The 16,637-nt window shown below is 32.9% G+C and overlaps 2 protein-coding genes across 2 annotated transcripts; both read left to right on the forward strand.

Annotated features, from left to right (window-relative positions):
• Positions 1–2,137: 2,137 nt before the first annotated feature.
• On the forward strand, positions 2,138–7,125 carry LOC148607228 (uncharacterized). Its single transcript, XM_088546548.1, has 2 exons — positions 2,138–3,969; positions 6,935–7,125. Exon 1 carries the CDS (start codon positions 2,274–2,276, stop codon positions 3,960–3,962), a length of 1,689 nt encoding a protein of 562 aa, XP_088402674.1. The 5' UTR covers positions 2,138–2,273; the 3' UTR covers positions 3,963–3,969; positions 6,935–7,125.
• Positions 5,551–6,894, forward strand: LOC148607229 (uncharacterized). The gene has a single exon (XM_088546549.1). It carries the CDS (start codon positions 5,556–5,558, stop codon positions 6,831–6,833), a length of 1,278 nt encoding a protein of 425 aa, XP_088402675.1. The 5' UTR covers positions 5,551–5,555; the 3' UTR covers positions 6,834–6,894.
• Positions 7,126–16,637: the final 9,512 nt, after the last annotated feature.

Genomic DNA, 16,637 nt, shown 5'->3' on the forward strand with positions numbered 1-16,637 from the left:
TACATTGCCTATGGTTGAACATCTCGGATTTGGCTTTTTCATTCAAAATTTTGAATTTGAGTACTTTTTATATATAACTAATATGCTGCTTATGATTTTCCTACATTTTAATGCTGCTGCTGATGAGAGGTTAGTCCTTGAAACACGTATACGTCATATCGAAATTTACAATATGTAAAACTGGTATTTTTTGTATTTCTTAACCCAATATTATAAGGATATGGAATTTGTTGTTTCTATAAATTCTAAGGTTTTGCCTTGACAATCTTAATCTTAGGTAAAACTTGTTTACAGAACTGTCTTGATTTACTACCTATATCGATCTAAGTCTATAGTCTATAGATTAAACATCGCTTTATCACCAAACATGACCTGCCATTACTAATCTCATCTACTTTAATTTTCTGTGATTGGCACCAAACGATACTGCCTTAAATGTTTTCATCGGACCGTATTGTAACATTCTGTATTGATTTGAATACTTGGCAGAAATCGCAAAAACAAGCAACCGCAAAAAATTAATACGTTTATAATACAACCGACCTCCTCTGTGTATATTTGAGTATTTTATTGGTCACTATATACCATTAATACAGGGGTTCCCATGAAGAAAAGGGGATGCTAGGATATTATTTACCATTGTTGTCCATTTACGCATGAAAATGACAAATATTCCAATAACAAAGGGGTGTGCCGACCCCCCGAACCCCCTCTGGATCCGGCACGGAGTATTGCATTATATTATAGTTTATGACACTTTAAATTCAAACACAATTAACTTAGCATTTAAGCTTTTTCAAACAACTTTAAAATATTTTAATCTGGTTCAACAAATCAGTGTGGGGATTTCAAACTTTCTGGTTTTGCTTGATATGACCTATTATTATACGGGACTTTTCTTTTTGACTGATCCTTTTGATTGTACTTACCGTTTTTCAGTTTGGCAATTTTGTTCCACCCTTTATTGCAATGCATATATATGATGTTTTTTTTTTAAATCACAATGACAATCGCCAATGAATAAAACATTTTACCTGTCCATGTGTGAACACTGTGACCTTATGCAAACGACTATTGTCATATCTAACATAGTTCTACTTAATTCGCCCTTTACTTCATTATAAAAAATACAAAGCAAATTTCACTAGCGACCATTTCAACTGACATTGCAAGGGTAAAGTGTACAGCCAAATATGGACAAATATAGCGTGTCTTAGGTGACCGTAATAGGTCACGAAAATGTAAAAACAAAGTACCATTATTGTCCTATTAGAATCGAAATAAATCACGGAAACTCCATTTTATCATTGTTTTTGTCCGTGGTAAAACAATGATGAAAAGGATATTCCCTAATTTATTTTTTAAGAAAACCAAGAAAACTTATCTGATTACAGAAAAAAACGAGATGTGTAATTTTCTTTATTGCTGTAAATGTATGAATTATATGTACTACGCTAAAATGTAATTCCTACACTTCAGTCACCATGTGCCTCGAAATTCAGGGAGGCATATTGAATGGGGGTCTTTTGTTGAATCTAGTCCTATCTAATGTCAAGTTTCATTTATGTTTCACTTGACTTACAAATGAGATAAAACTATATATTTAGTAATGTGTTTATGCGTCAAAAATATAGCGTGGATGTATAAATAATGAAACTGTTATAATTAATGCTTGTAAATCCTTTGAACTCTATTTTAAGTTAAAACAATATTTAGTTTATAAAGATTGTTATAGCTTTTCAAATAGCAAATTCTTTAACGATGAATAATTGGTAATTAAGCAGACAACAGACGTGATAATGAAGGAAACATATTGCTTATTTACTTCTTGTTTGTTTGGTTTTTTTTGGACGTATTATTTTGGTTATTTTATGGTCGTTGTTCTGTGTAGCTGTCTAGTGTTTTTTTTTTTTTTTTTTTTTTTTACATATTTACACATCAAACACCATACACTTACCTATAAAAATAAGTATTTTATATATATTGGTGAAATATACTTACCATAAAATATACATATTTTATATTGAATATATTCCTCCTTTTAGTATGTTCCCATCGCAAAAAAAAAGGTGAAGGTCAAAAGTATCACACATGATACGTACTCACCATTGGATTACCTATGTACAGGTAAGCTCAGTTTAAATTTTTGCGTCCTTTTGGACGGATGTTTCCATAAAATTTATTTTATTTAGTTCAGTAGTAGTTTGTCTTTAAGGGACATTGTTTTATACGTGCATAGTTTTTTTGTCTTTAAGTGACATTTAGTCGTTACGATGGAAGAATCAGACGCTCAAAGCCAAAGCTCTGAGTTTATTTATACGGAAGACTCTCCCGTACGCGCGGGAAGTTCGAAAGGTGCTAGTCCGAACAGTTCAAGAACTTCTGGAATGGATAAGTCTGTATCCACACAGAAAGGTAAAAAGTCTAAACGAGTTTCTAAAACTGCGAGTTTGCAGCAAGAATACGAACAGAAGTTTAAATCACTTGAGGAAAGCATGAACAATAAATTTGATCAGTTGTTGCAGCTTTTTCAAGTAGAGAAAACAAGTAGTCAGAATAGGGAAAACACTGTTTTGTCCAGATCTGACTTGAATGTGGGAAACGTCCCTACAGGGGAGCGTCGGCCACTAGATGCAGGTGTTGAGGGTAACGGCTCTGTTTCAGGGGTGCGTAGGCCTATTATAGCTCTAGAACCTAATTTAGATGAAGATTTAGGGTCACCAAGAGTTATTGCTAGAGATGATTTAGACACCAGGTCTGAAATTTCTTTACATGTTAATGGAGAAGAACGTGATTTTTTAAATGTACGTTCAGATCCTGAAAGTGACACGGGTGATAGTATAGCTCTGGTAGAAAAGGTGTCAGAGAATTACCGAAAGTCAGATCGGTTTACAAAACATGTGGTTATGAATTCAGAAGAACAGGTAGTTAGTGCTGAGATTGGTAATAGTTTGTCAGAGAAATCTAACAAGGTTGATGTTTTATCTAAAATCTTTAAAGAAGATGTAAATAAAGCGAAAGCAAGAAGTGGGCTGATTTTAGATCAGGCCCAGATTGACATTTTGTCAGATTCCTGGCGTAGTTCGTACCCAGATAGAATTTCGGCATACAAGGAAGAATACAAAAACTGTTTTCCTATAAATGATAATTCGGTAGAATTTTTACAGGTACCTACTTTGGATGACCTTATGGAGGTAATGCTTAGACAAACCCATGGTTTGAAAGCAGTAAAAGGTTGGGATACTCGTCGTCAGTTATTTTCACAACCGTATAAACAGATTGAGAAATTAGGTTTTCAAGGGCAGTTAGGAGCTCGAATGAATATAATTTCTCTGCTATACATAGAGCAAGCTTTAGGTTCTCTAGCTCAATCTGTAGAAAGTGGCAATTTTGACAAACACAGTCTTGGTGAGAATATTAAGGACATTTTTGCAATGTCAACAAAATCCTTAGATCAGGCTGGGCGTGCTGGTGCATTTTTCCACCTTATTCGTAGGAAAGCAGCAGCACAAGACACAGGCCTTGTGAAACTTAGTGATCTGCGCTCAAAATGTCAATATTTACCTCTGACAGAAGAGGGCTTGTTCGGAAAGGCTTTAGAGTCATGTCTTGAGAAAAGAAAGGAACAGAATGACCAATTGAAGGATTGGTTGCCTGAATATTGTTCAGATAAAAATAAGAAAAGGAAATCCTTTGATTATGACAATGATTATTCTGCCAAAAAGGTAAAATGTCAGGTATCAGAAGGGACAAAGAATGTTGGCAATAAAGGAAATCCTAAGTTTCCTAATAATAACTTTTCTTCTTCTGGTTTTTCTAAAAACAGAAAGCAGAGTAGTACAGCAACCAAGGAGAAGAATTTCTTTACTGAGGGTGCTCCTAAAAGAGATGCAAAAGGGGGAAAAGGGCCTTCACAGTCTTCCTGGGGTTCCTTTCGGATCCCCAAGAGGAATGATAGTTGACTCACAAGTAAGTTTTTTAATGTGTCCAGAGATTCCAGTGGGGGGACGGTTGACACATTTTCTTCAAAATTGGAAACAAATAACATCAGATCAGTGGGTTATTTCCATAATAGAAATGGGGTACAAGCTAGAATTTCTCCACAAACCTCCGTTTACGGGGATAAAGAGAACTTCAGTAGCCCAAGAAAATCTTCCTATATTTTTGAAGGAAATAGACATTTTAAGGGAAAAAAACGTTATAGAACAAATTCATTACCCACAATGTCTGGGAGGTTTTTACAGTACCTTATTTCTAATCCCCAAAAAGAATGGGAAATTCAGGATGGTAACAAACTTAAAACCGTTAAACACTTATCTAAAAAAGATCCATTTCAAGATGGATACTATGAGAAAAGTGATAAACTTAGTGAAACGAGAAGATTGGGCAATATCTCTAGATCTATCCGATGCATATCTTCATGTACCAATACTTCTAAGTCACAGAAGGTTCATGAGGTTTTGTATTCAGAATCAGTGTTACCAATGGAAAGCAATGTGTTTCGGTCCAACATGCGCTCCAAGAATTTTTACAAAGTTAGTGACTGTAGTAGCAGCTTATCTAAGAGCTCAGAATGTCAGATTAGTGGTTTATCTGGACGATTGGTTGATTGTAAACCAAGACAAAAATCTATTACAGAAAGATCGTCAAACATGCCTCAACCTTCTAGTTTCACTGGGTTTCATCATAAACAAAGAGAAATCCAGTTTGATACCCAGTCAAAAAGTCATTTATCTGGGGGGTTATTTTCGTCTAGACAAAGGGCTAGTGTTTCCAACTTTGGAGAGAATACAAAAGCTTCAAACTTTGATTCAGAAAATGTTTTCAATGGAAACAACTGCTCTAGATTTTCTTCGAATTCTAGGGATAATGGCTTCATGTGTGGAGTTAATTCCAAATGCTCGTCTACACATGAGGCCAGTACAACTGCATCTGTTGAGTTTTTGGCGACCAACATGCAGGGATATGTCTGTAGAAATTCCATTTACCCCACATCTAAAATCCCATCTTATGTGGTGGACAAATTCAGTAAACACGCTGAAAGGCCAATCTTTAGTGTCTCCAACAAATTCTGTTATGGTCACAACAGATGCTTCCAAAAGCGGTTTTGGGGGTTACATTGGCAGTCAAATTTTTCAGGGAGAATGGAATGCAATTCAGAAACTTTGGCATATCAACAATCTGGAAATGAAAGCAGTTTATTTCACCATTCAATATTTTCTGAATCAATTAAAGGGCAAATGTGTGTTGATCAGGAGCGACAACACCAGTGTTGTCCAATATATCAACAAACAAGGGGGAACGAAATCACCAGATCTTTGTTGTCTAACTTGGGAATTGTGGCAGTTAGCTTTACAGAACAATATGATCTTGAAAGCAACTCATATTGTGGGCAAAAAGAATGTACTAGCCGATCAATTAAGCAGAGTAAAGATACGCCATACAGAATGAATGTTGAACAAATTAATAGTTCAGAAAATTTTTCAACATTGGGGGTTTCCCCTGATAGATCTTTTTGCATCAGGGCAAAACAAACAAACAACAGTTTTTTGCACATGGTATCCCCATCCAGAGGCTCTTGCTATGGATGCTCTGACAATTTCGTGGGAGAACATGTTTGCATATGCGTTTCCTCCGATTTGTCTAATTCCGAGGATATTAGAATATATGAGGCAGTTCAATTGCCAAATTATTCTAATTGCCCCACAATGGCCAAGACGACATTGGTATCCGGAGGTTTTACAAATGCTAATTGCACCTCCAATCAGGTTACCAATTTGGGAGAATCTGTTAAGTCAACCCAAAACAGAAATTTATCATCCCAATGTTCAAATGTTGAGTCTAACAGCATGGTTCCTCTCAACAGAAACTTCAAGGCAGAAGGGTTTTCAGAGTCAGCTACAAACTTACTCAATGCGTCCTGGCGCAAAGGTACACAACGAGATTATATTAAGAAATTCGAAAAGTTCCGTAGCTGGTGTGATCAACAACAAATTGATCCCTATAATGCATCTTTGAATCAGATTGCTGATTTTCTAGTTCATCTTTTTGATTCTGGGTTACAGTATAGAACCATTTCAGGGTACAGGTCAATGTTGTCAGCTACTTTACCACCAATAGGTAATTTTCAAGTTGGTCAACATCCCTATATTTCTAGGCTTCTTAAGGGAGTTTTTCATTCTAGACCACCTAAAGTAAAACTTTTACCAGAATGGGATTTGGAATTGGTTCTTAAAGTGTTGGAAAATAGACCTTTTGAACCATTACATGAAGTTTCATTGAAATTTCTTACTTTCAAAACCATCTTCCTTATAGCCATCACTACTTTTAGAAGATGTAGCGATTTGCAAAGTTTAAGGATTGATAAAGAGTCTATGAAAATTCAGAAGAAGGGTATAACTTTTATTAGACATGGTTTGGCAAAACAGGATAGACAAAGTCATTTTGGTATGAAAATTTTTGTTCCACAATATTCTGATAGGATATTGTTAGATCCAAAAAGGTCAATTGTTCAATATTTGGAGAGAACAAAAAAGGGAAGACAAAAATTAGAACCAACTGAGAGGGTAAAATTGTTTCTGGCTATGAATGAGCCACATAAACCTGTCTCAGCAGTTACAATTTCTAAATGGATTGTAAGCACAATTAGGATGGCTTATGAAGACAAAACAGTACATGTCAAAGCTCATTCAACAAGGGCAATTGCTCCTTCTTGGGCATTATACAATGGTGCATCGACGAAATCGATTCTTGATGCAGCGGATTGGTCATCAGAATCGACTTTTGTCAAGTTTTATTTGAGAGATATGGATCTCCAAAAAGTTCTGCAATAATTTGTTTCTGTAATTGTATTGTGTATAAGTTTTTAGAATTTATCTGATTAGTGATACTGTGATGAGGCAGAGAATCTGAATATAATTTTTCTTATTTACAGGATGAGTCTTTGAGATCTTGTAAATAAGTGTATTTAGTTATGGTTGTTGGTGGAAGAATTTTATTTGTATAGAAATTGATGACTGTAGAAAGAAATGTATCCGCCACCTAGTTAACACTGCTTTGAAGTCAGTGAGTATTCAATATAAAATATGTATATTTTATGGTAAGTATATTTCACCAATATATATAAAATGGATCCTTTTTGATTCTCAAAAACACGATTTTATATATATTTATATGTGAAATATACTTACCAAGAACCAACCACCACCCCAAGGTTTTTTCTTTCTAAGTTAATTATGGTATTTGGACGCCAAAAATTAACTGAGCTTACCTGTACATAGGTAATCCAATGGTGAGTACGTATCATGTGTGATACTTTTGACCTTCACCTTTTTTTTTGCGATGGGAACATACTAAAAGGAGGAATATATTCAATATAAAATATGTATATTTTATGGTAAGTATATTTCACATATAAATATATATAAAATCTTGTTTTTGAGAATCAAAAAGGATCCATTTTTAAGCTCGTGTTGGCATTATGATTTTTATTTATGTATTTGCATACCAGTGTTTTTGAACCCTATACAAACTTTTCATACGAAATTTATGAGATGAAAGATTATTGTCAAAGAGTGTGTAATAAGAGAACATACAGAAATCGGCTATCACCCAATAAATTTATTTACATGCATTAACCTTGACAAACAATATTTACATTTTCATTGTAAATCAAGTTCTCACGTATTTGTGTATGCAAGAAAGAGTAATAGTTTAACTTTCTCAATGTAAATATATTTACAGTGTGGGAAACCACCGCTCGCCAGCTCGCCAAATACGAGTAGATGTGTATTTTGGCGAGTTTTCATTTGCTTACACTCGTCAATTTGGCGAACGTCATTTGATTGGCAACTTCCATGGAAAGTTAACCAGACAACAGGTTATTTAGTACAACATTCCTTAACATCATACATTAAAAATATGTTCCCTACATTTTAAGAAGTTTAGCTTGAATATGTCAAGTGAATTTTGGCATGATATGCACAATTTTATTGACTTGTAAAGCATTGTTTACGATCTGCCATTTTAATTTCCAGTAAACGGGATGCGCCAAAACCTAGGCGATGGTCCTGATCTCGTATTAGTATTCAAACGAAATAATCTTGTGTAGTTTAAGATTTGTTACCTTGCAAATTAGTTGTTAATTGTCAAAGTGAAAATGAAGAAGAAGCAAATGATTTTCTTGTTTCATAATAATGAATATAATATTGAAATATAATTTTATTTTTAAAATATGAGTTCAGAAATGGAGTACTTATTTTGTTATTGTAAAGTACATGAAAAAATTAAATGGGAGGGAATGTTCGAAAAGGTTTTTGATACATTTAAAAACAACTGAAAAGACAGTTGCATAAAGAAAAAGAAAGGCAGAAGATAGTAAAATCCAAGAGAAAACAGATGGAGTACAGAAAAAAAAAACCACAAACAATGTGGCTAGTTGAATTTATATTTTTCTAGCAAGATCAATATTCCACTAGCCAGAATGGCCAGATGGGGAAACAAATGGTTTCTCACACTGTATTTATGTGCTCAAGCAATATCTGAAAGCCTATCTTTTATTAAGTAAATGCTAAAAGTAAACGTCTTAAAAAGTACTCATAGGAAAACCTGATGAAGTATTTTGGAAGTAAGTATGTGCTTCCATAGAAAATGCTTAATCAGGTAATGGTTAATAGGATAATTAATAAACAAAAGAGTGAATAACCAAAATGTGATTAAGAGTGCCGAAGAACGTCAATATTTTGAATTGTGCAGTATTTGTTCCGAGCAGGAGTTCAACCTTAATGCGATCTTGCCACGAGTGAATATTTTTTTATTATTCACGAAGATCAATCGATTATCCTATTTATCATTTAGATTTTTTTCATCATTCGTTAGTTGCTCTTTTCAACATAATATTAAATTTTCATGAAAGGTGAATTGATATACACGTTTTGACTTTTTGTGACGCTTATTTGCAGATAGTCCGAGAGTGCAATTAAGTGTCAATCCCTGTAGGAATCAAGCAGTAGATGAAATATGGTATGAAAAAAAAAAAAAAATTGATAGTGCAATTTCACTATATTTGCACCATTATAATCAATGAAAGCAGAGAAGATTTTCCATATCATGCCGGACTTTTGAGTTACAATTTCGTTGAAATGCAATGAAAATGAACATTTGAAGGGCAGATAACTCTGTCAAAAATCTCGTTTTTCTAAGATTCTATTGAAAGAGTAATCAAGAGATCCAAGGTTATAGCTTGAGGCTTATCCAGACCATAGTCAGAAGTAAGGTCATGCAAGCTGTACCGTCACGCCGTATGAGTAATAGTTATTCTCCACTAAATCAGGAACATATACGCTTTGGTAATTGTCAGTTGTAATACCACCAATGTTGTAAAAAGGGTTATTCCAAATTTCATTCCCAGACATATCACAGCAGTGCACTTCCTTTTTTTGTGTTATCATTGCATACAATTCTATCACTAATTTTGTTAAACAGATATGTTTATTTACAAAATACTAGTTTGTAAATCTATTTACTAGTGTCACATTCGAAGGACAGTCAATATATCATTATAATGTCTCTCTGTATAATCAGGTATTATGTAAATCATAAACCATGCCACATACAAAGAACATTGTAACAAAGTTACATGTACGACAAAAAGTAAAACAAGAAGAAAAAAAATTGAGCAAAGCCAGTGATGCAAAGATTAAATAGTGCTATTTTTAAATAGGGAAAATATCCTTGAGTGATATAATATTGTCAGATCGGTGGGTTTTTGACATGTGTGTTTCTGATTTTATTTTCATTTTGCCTGATTCTTACAAATACTTATATTTAAGTAGCAGTCCGCCTAAGAATCATGCAGTGATCGATTTATCAATGTCAGACTTTTGAACCAAATTGACTTGCAACATGTTGAATGTTATGGAAAATGATAAATAATATAAAAAATGAAAAATATTTTTACCGTTACCATAGCAACAGCCACTCCTTGACAGCCAACATTTTAGGGCCTAATGATAACATAAATGTCACAATTTGAATGTAATGTCATATATCTAATGATGAAAATTTGTCAAACTACATAATTATATTAATGAAACGTGCCTTAAGGAAAACATTTTACAATAAAGTATAAAGCAATCTGATTGGTTAAATTCTGGTTACAATAGCAACCATTATTCTTAAAAATGACTTTTAAAGATATACGAAAATAGGCTATGTCCAGACCCGTTTTGCCAAGACTAGAAAGAAGATATATACAAATGTATGCATGTATGTGTAGCGGGACCTCTCCACTGGAATATATATAAAAAATAAATATATGTAACCTATCTTTGTTTTTTGCTCATCTGCCCCCAACCCCATAAAGACTTCTTAACGCTTTTCATACAAACTTTGTCCAGACCATCATTTTTATTTTTGTCTTTTGACTTTAACAAATAATATTTGATATGTTGGTATATTCTCTCAGGTATAGTATCGCGTACCAGAGTAGATGATATTTGACCTTGATCTTTAATCTCAAGTTCAACTTACATACAAATTTTGGCAAAAAAACGATACATAATTTTGTCTCTGCCATTATTTTTTTTTACTTTCTTTACATAGATATCTGATCTTTGGCATTCCAGTATATCATACCAAGGCAGAGAGTGCCGTTTTAGGTAGATGACTTTTGACCTTGACCTTGGACCCCAAGGTCAAATAACATTAATATTTTGGAAAATTACCATACAAAACTTTGTCTTGGCCACAAGGGTATTTTATCTAGATATTTAATTTGGTATGTAAGTAAATCATATTAAGGTAGACTGTAATGTTCTAGATAGGATGAATGGGAATATTCGTTGAATCACTGCTGGTATTGGTATTTGAATGACCGTCAAAGAGTTGGTAAAAGCTCATTACTAAGCTCAAATACTGTTTTATAAAAAAAACTGAATGTAATGCCGACTGTTAACGATAAGAACTTACCCTCGATTTAAACATTTTCATTTTCATCCCTTCATGATTTTCTTTTTCTTCGACCACTTATTTCTGTGTTAGAAGGTTCATTACAACAAATTCTTTATCTGTGTCCTTTATGCTATCATACGATGCTTATTTCCTTCTCTTTTCACTATTTTTTCTTCTGGTTTTATTTTTTGTCATACATGTAACTTTGTTACAATGTTCTTTGTATGTGGCATGGTTTATGATTTACATAATACCTGATTATACAGAGAGACATTATAATGATATATTGACTGTCCTTCGAATGTGATACTAGTAAATAGATTTACAGTAGTAAACTAGTATTTTGTTAATAAACATAGTTTAACAAAATTAGTGATAGAATTGTATGCAATGATAACACAAAAAAGGAAGTGCACTGCTGTGATATGTCTGGAAATGAAATTTGGAATAACCCTTTTTACAACATTGGTGGTATTACAACTGACAATTACCAAAGCGTACACCGTAACGATCCACGAGTTCATCTTGCATGACCTTACTTACTTCTGATGATGACTTCAATCTAGTATCAACCCAACCCTGTTCCAGAAGTCTTTTTTTAGAACTCTAGCGCGATACAAAAAGTATGCGTAGTTTCGGCAAGGTCTGGCATAGCGTATAAATTGTGATATAAACACTTCATACGCAGGTGCTGAAGGGATGTTGCCACAGATGAAAGGAAAGTTGTCAATTCTGAATGAAAAGTCATCACGTTTGGTCAATAGTTTTCCTTTACTATCGATTTCTTAGTGTAGGTCAAGATACTAGGCTGACTTCATAGTGTCTGTAGTATCTTTTATCTCGAGTACTTTGGGGTAGATGCGATGTATCAAATCTCCAAAATAAGAATTGTTTAAATGTAATACATCATCTACATAGCGGAAACTAAGATTAAAGGATCTAGCTAAACGATATTCTTTCTTTCTGATCAGATCAGCTATAAAGTCAGCGTCATAAGAGTGAAGGAATAAGTCAACAAGTAGAGGAGCACTATTTGTTCCCATTGAAATGCCGACTGTTTGTTGAAATACGCGTCCACCACACTGAACAAATATGGTGTCGATTAAAAATTCCAGCATTTTGTAAACATCTTCTTCTGTATATTTTGAAGATGATTTAGAATTATTTCTTACAAAGTATGAGGAATCTCTACCAAGAACTATATATTTGTATCTAGGTGTACCATCTTTTTTGGAAAAACTAGGATGCATAATGTTTTAAGTCGGGATTTTAACTGATTAAAAAAAAACATATACTAAATGATAAATTTTATACCAGGATACATCGAAAAAAAGAAAACAATATGAGTCATGCTATGAAAACAAAAACTGAACAAACGTTAACATGTAAACTAAAGATTTCATGGGATTTGTTATATATATATATAAACTTCCAGTATGCAGTCATACATCCCTGACAATCTGCTAAATATCAACCATGCCTTTTGTTCAAGACACGCCTTAATTTGTATCATAGAAAATGATACAACATTTTACATTTCTATACGATTAATATCCTTCAATCTAATTTCAGTAAAATATTAAGTTTGTTATATAAATCAAACGCATCTTGATTTGTATTGTTGAAAATATGATACTAGTAAGTCATGTCAGATTTGACATTTATAAATAGTTAATATCTTCCATCCAGGTATGAAACAGCAGCCATTGTTTCGTCAATCGATGTCATCACCGAATGTCATCAGATAACTCCCTCACTTTAAATATGTCCAAAGGTACAACCATTACTACCGACGCTGGTGCGAAGGGTCAATTTGGATCTGTCAAAATTGTGAACGTGGTTTTTGAGAACACGGTTGATTCAAAAGTTTTAAAAACGGAATGAATATCACTACAATGAAACCTGTCTAAACCAAATCCCTTTCGGACTTTAAAGTTGTTCGGTTTAGGAAAGGAGGTCGGTTTACCAAGGTTAAAACATATTAAAATTGATACAAAGGGGCATCAAAAACATCTGGATTAGACAGGTTTGCGGATTATGTAGGATTTGGTTTAGACAGGTTTCACTGTATATTCAAGAAAATATCACATACATGAATCATTTGACTGCTTTATCTCTCAGATGACTCGCAAATATTCACTTTCTAATAGATTGCTGTAATGCTGTAATTTGTTAACACGCTTGTATAATACCTTTGGTTGACATTGCACATATCTTCTTGACATTGGACTCATTGTTAATGTATTCATACCCAACATCCATTGTGTAGTGATGTTTCTTATTTTTCTGAACGATGATCTTAAAAGAGCATACTGTAATAAATATAGGTCACCAATTTTGATTTTGAGATAAATGAGCCTTTATGTAAGCGATCTTTACAACATTTTACATAGATAGTGTTTTGAGTGTTCACTTTAACATGGTATATAGTATTTCTTAAAAATATGTATAAAGAACATCTATATGACGTTCTTTTCAAAAAAAAATTTTGTGATCACCTTACTTTTTTTCTTATAATATTAAAAAGGGTAAAATTCCCAATACATTTCTATTGAACATTTTTCCGGCAAGTATATTCTCTTCGAAAGAGGCTATAAAAACAAATGTTTTGTTATTTTACATTCAATAACTTTGTGTCAAACACTTTTTACTTAGAAGAGTTCATCTTTAAACCAGATATTGATGAAAACCTGTAAAAACGTTTGAGAGTTTCACCTAAAGTTGTTCACTACTATCCAATGTAAGAAAAATGTCATCAGCATACTGACTTAAAAGCATTTCTTTGTCATCTATAGAGACTCCATGGATGTTGTGATTACATTTTAGTTTTAATGATAACAATTCAACACCTATGATAAATAGGTAAGGAGACAGTGGATCCCAAGACTAGAGCAGTATGGATTGGGTTGAAAAAATATTCTGATCAAGTCATTTGTCCGGATTTTAAATTTCTATGGTCACATGCCAATTTAAACTTCATGGAATAACTTTTTCCCTTGACATGAGTAGTATAGTTGAAATTAATTTTTCTAAAAATATTGAAGAAGTCTCAGCAATACTTGAAAGCTGGCAACACAGAAAGTTAACGTTGCTCGGCAAGATTACTGTTATAAAGACTATGGCACTACCAAAACTTATCAATTTGTTAACTGCACTACCAAACTTGACTCTGTCGCAGTTATATGAACTAAATGTCTTGTTCCATAATTTTATGTGGAATGGGAAGACATACAGACTAAAACAGAACACCCTAATTGGAGATATCTCACAGGGAGGGCTAAACATGGTTCATTTACCTTCTAATGTTATCTTGGGTTAAGCGTTATTTGTCAAATCCTGAAGGTGATTGGCAATCTTTATTACTATAAGAGCTAAACAAATTTGGTAGTGACAGTCTTTAATTTTCAGGAAGATAAACTGATAGAAGTGTCAAATCGTGTTAAAAATCCTTTTTGGAAAGACATACCGTACAGCTTGTTTTTGGTAAAGCCTATAGTTAAATCTTGTATAAAAGAAATTAAGTCATTGGACATCTTAAACTTTGTGCCAGTGAAAGACCTTTTAAATTATGTTAATTGGAAAAAAATGGCATACAGTTTTTGAAAGATATTGTAGACTGTTATAGTAAGTCATTTCTCACATTTCAGCAATTTAAAAAGAAGACAAATACAAATAACTTTTTATTGTACTATAAACTGTTATCAAATATGAAAAAAACTTTTTTAGTATAAGTTGTTACTGACGATATTGCCAACAAATTCTTTTCTATACAAGATCAAACTTAAAGCCACAAGTTTATGTTCTTTCTATTGCATGAAAGAAGAAACTTTAGAACATCTTTTTTATGATTGCCACATCACATATAACATTTGGCTGCCTTTTCAACAAAATATAAGAAATTATGATGCTGATTTTACCTTCAGCAAAACAAAAAACAAAAAAACAAACAAACAGATTCTATTAGGATTTACTGAAAAAATATGTTTATTAATCTCATTTTTATAATAGCCAATTTTTTTTTATATCGATGCAAATTGAAAGGCACTATTCCAGCATTGCTTGGATTGAAATCAAACAGTACCAATCCTATGGACTATTCATTGTAAGTAAACATAACACTACCAGAACTTATGATACATTTAGGGCTCCTTTCCAATAATATTTCTGAATCAATTTTGTTGTATTATTTTTGTTTTCATTTCTATTTATTCATAAATTTAATAAATATTTGTCAAGTACATTTTTATTTACATTGTATCATAAATTGAACTATATTATGTAATGTATTGTGTAGTCTTGGATTATAAGTGTATTTGACATGTCACCTCTCAACACCCCAGTCAGGTGGTGGTTGTGGGAGGATTTTAAAATCCTGACTACCAAAAAATAAATGAAAGATAAAAAATAAGTTCTTGTTATATTACCCATTACATTGAACGCGCGAATTATGCATATGATAAAGATTCGATCTTTGAATATGTTATCTTTTCAAACAGTGAGATTAGTTGATATTTTATCTTTTGTCATCAGTTTTCCTTCTTAACAGATAAAACTGAGAAAAAACATGTACTGTACTTACCCTAATCCTCCTTGAGTACAACCAAGTTCAATAACTTAACGAAGCATGCAAAATACATTGGAGTATCAAGGGGGGTGGGGGGGTGGGGGGGGGGGGGCTATTGAAGACATCTTAGGTCAAGTGATTTTTATTTTGAAAAATAAATAGTTCGTCATTTTATAGATTGCCTTAACAGCGCAAAAAGTTCTATGGAACTTTCGCATTAAAAAAAATTATTTTTCATATTACATGAAATCAAATAAATGTCACACTGTTACGTCCATAATAGACAGTCTGTAAGTGTGCAGCTACATAAGATTTTAAGTTTAATTTCTGCAGATTTGAAATACATGCTTTATTTTTTTTAATGTTTTCCAAAATTATAATTTATTGCTAGATATCTTTAACATATGTAAATAATGATTTTAAAGATACCAGCTAGACAATGAAAGTTTATTCCAGTACACATTCTTAAAAAGAGGGAATCTAACGGACAAAAGGCCTTCACAGACCTTTAGATGACAAAGGTTAACAGGGATATAGCAATTTTTACATGACAAGTGACATTTCCCTGGCCGTTTGATGTAAAATTCTACCAAGGATAGAACTTGAAATAAAAAACGTTTTTATTGTAAATGACAAAAAAAGATATGTATGTAAGTATTGATGTGAATATGTGAATTGTTTTCATTTTTCCTTAATGCACAACATGTACATGTATTGTTGAAAGTTGAAAATGATATTTTGATACTTATTGTCGATGGCATATATATTGTTTTTATTCGTCAACCATAACGGTCAATTTCCACCATTTTTACTATAGTTTTTGGTATCGTGTGGCCTTATATAGCTGAACTGACGTATAAACAGTGAATTTTTTTCTTAATAAAAGGAGCGCATTTTGAATTTGAATTGAATTTTGAAAATCTTGTTCTAGCAAATTGTTAAGAAATATCACCATGTTGGCTTCATCTTCAATTACCTATGAAGTATCATTTTCCTACGAATGCCCTTCCAGTTATTCAACTGCATTTCGGAACAGTAAAACATTGTCATGTAAAGACGAAGTCAACATCACTACCTTGACAGACACAATATATTAAGTAATTAAAATCGGATAAGACAATAT

Source organism: Perna viridis, chromosome 9 (assembly GCF_037379345.1).
Source record: "Perna viridis isolate PV_CMFRI_1.1 ecotype Kerala chromosome 9, ASM3737934v1, whole genome shotgun sequence".
Lineage (NCBI taxonomy): Eukaryota > Metazoa > Mollusca > Bivalvia > Mytilida > Mytilidae > Perna > Perna viridis.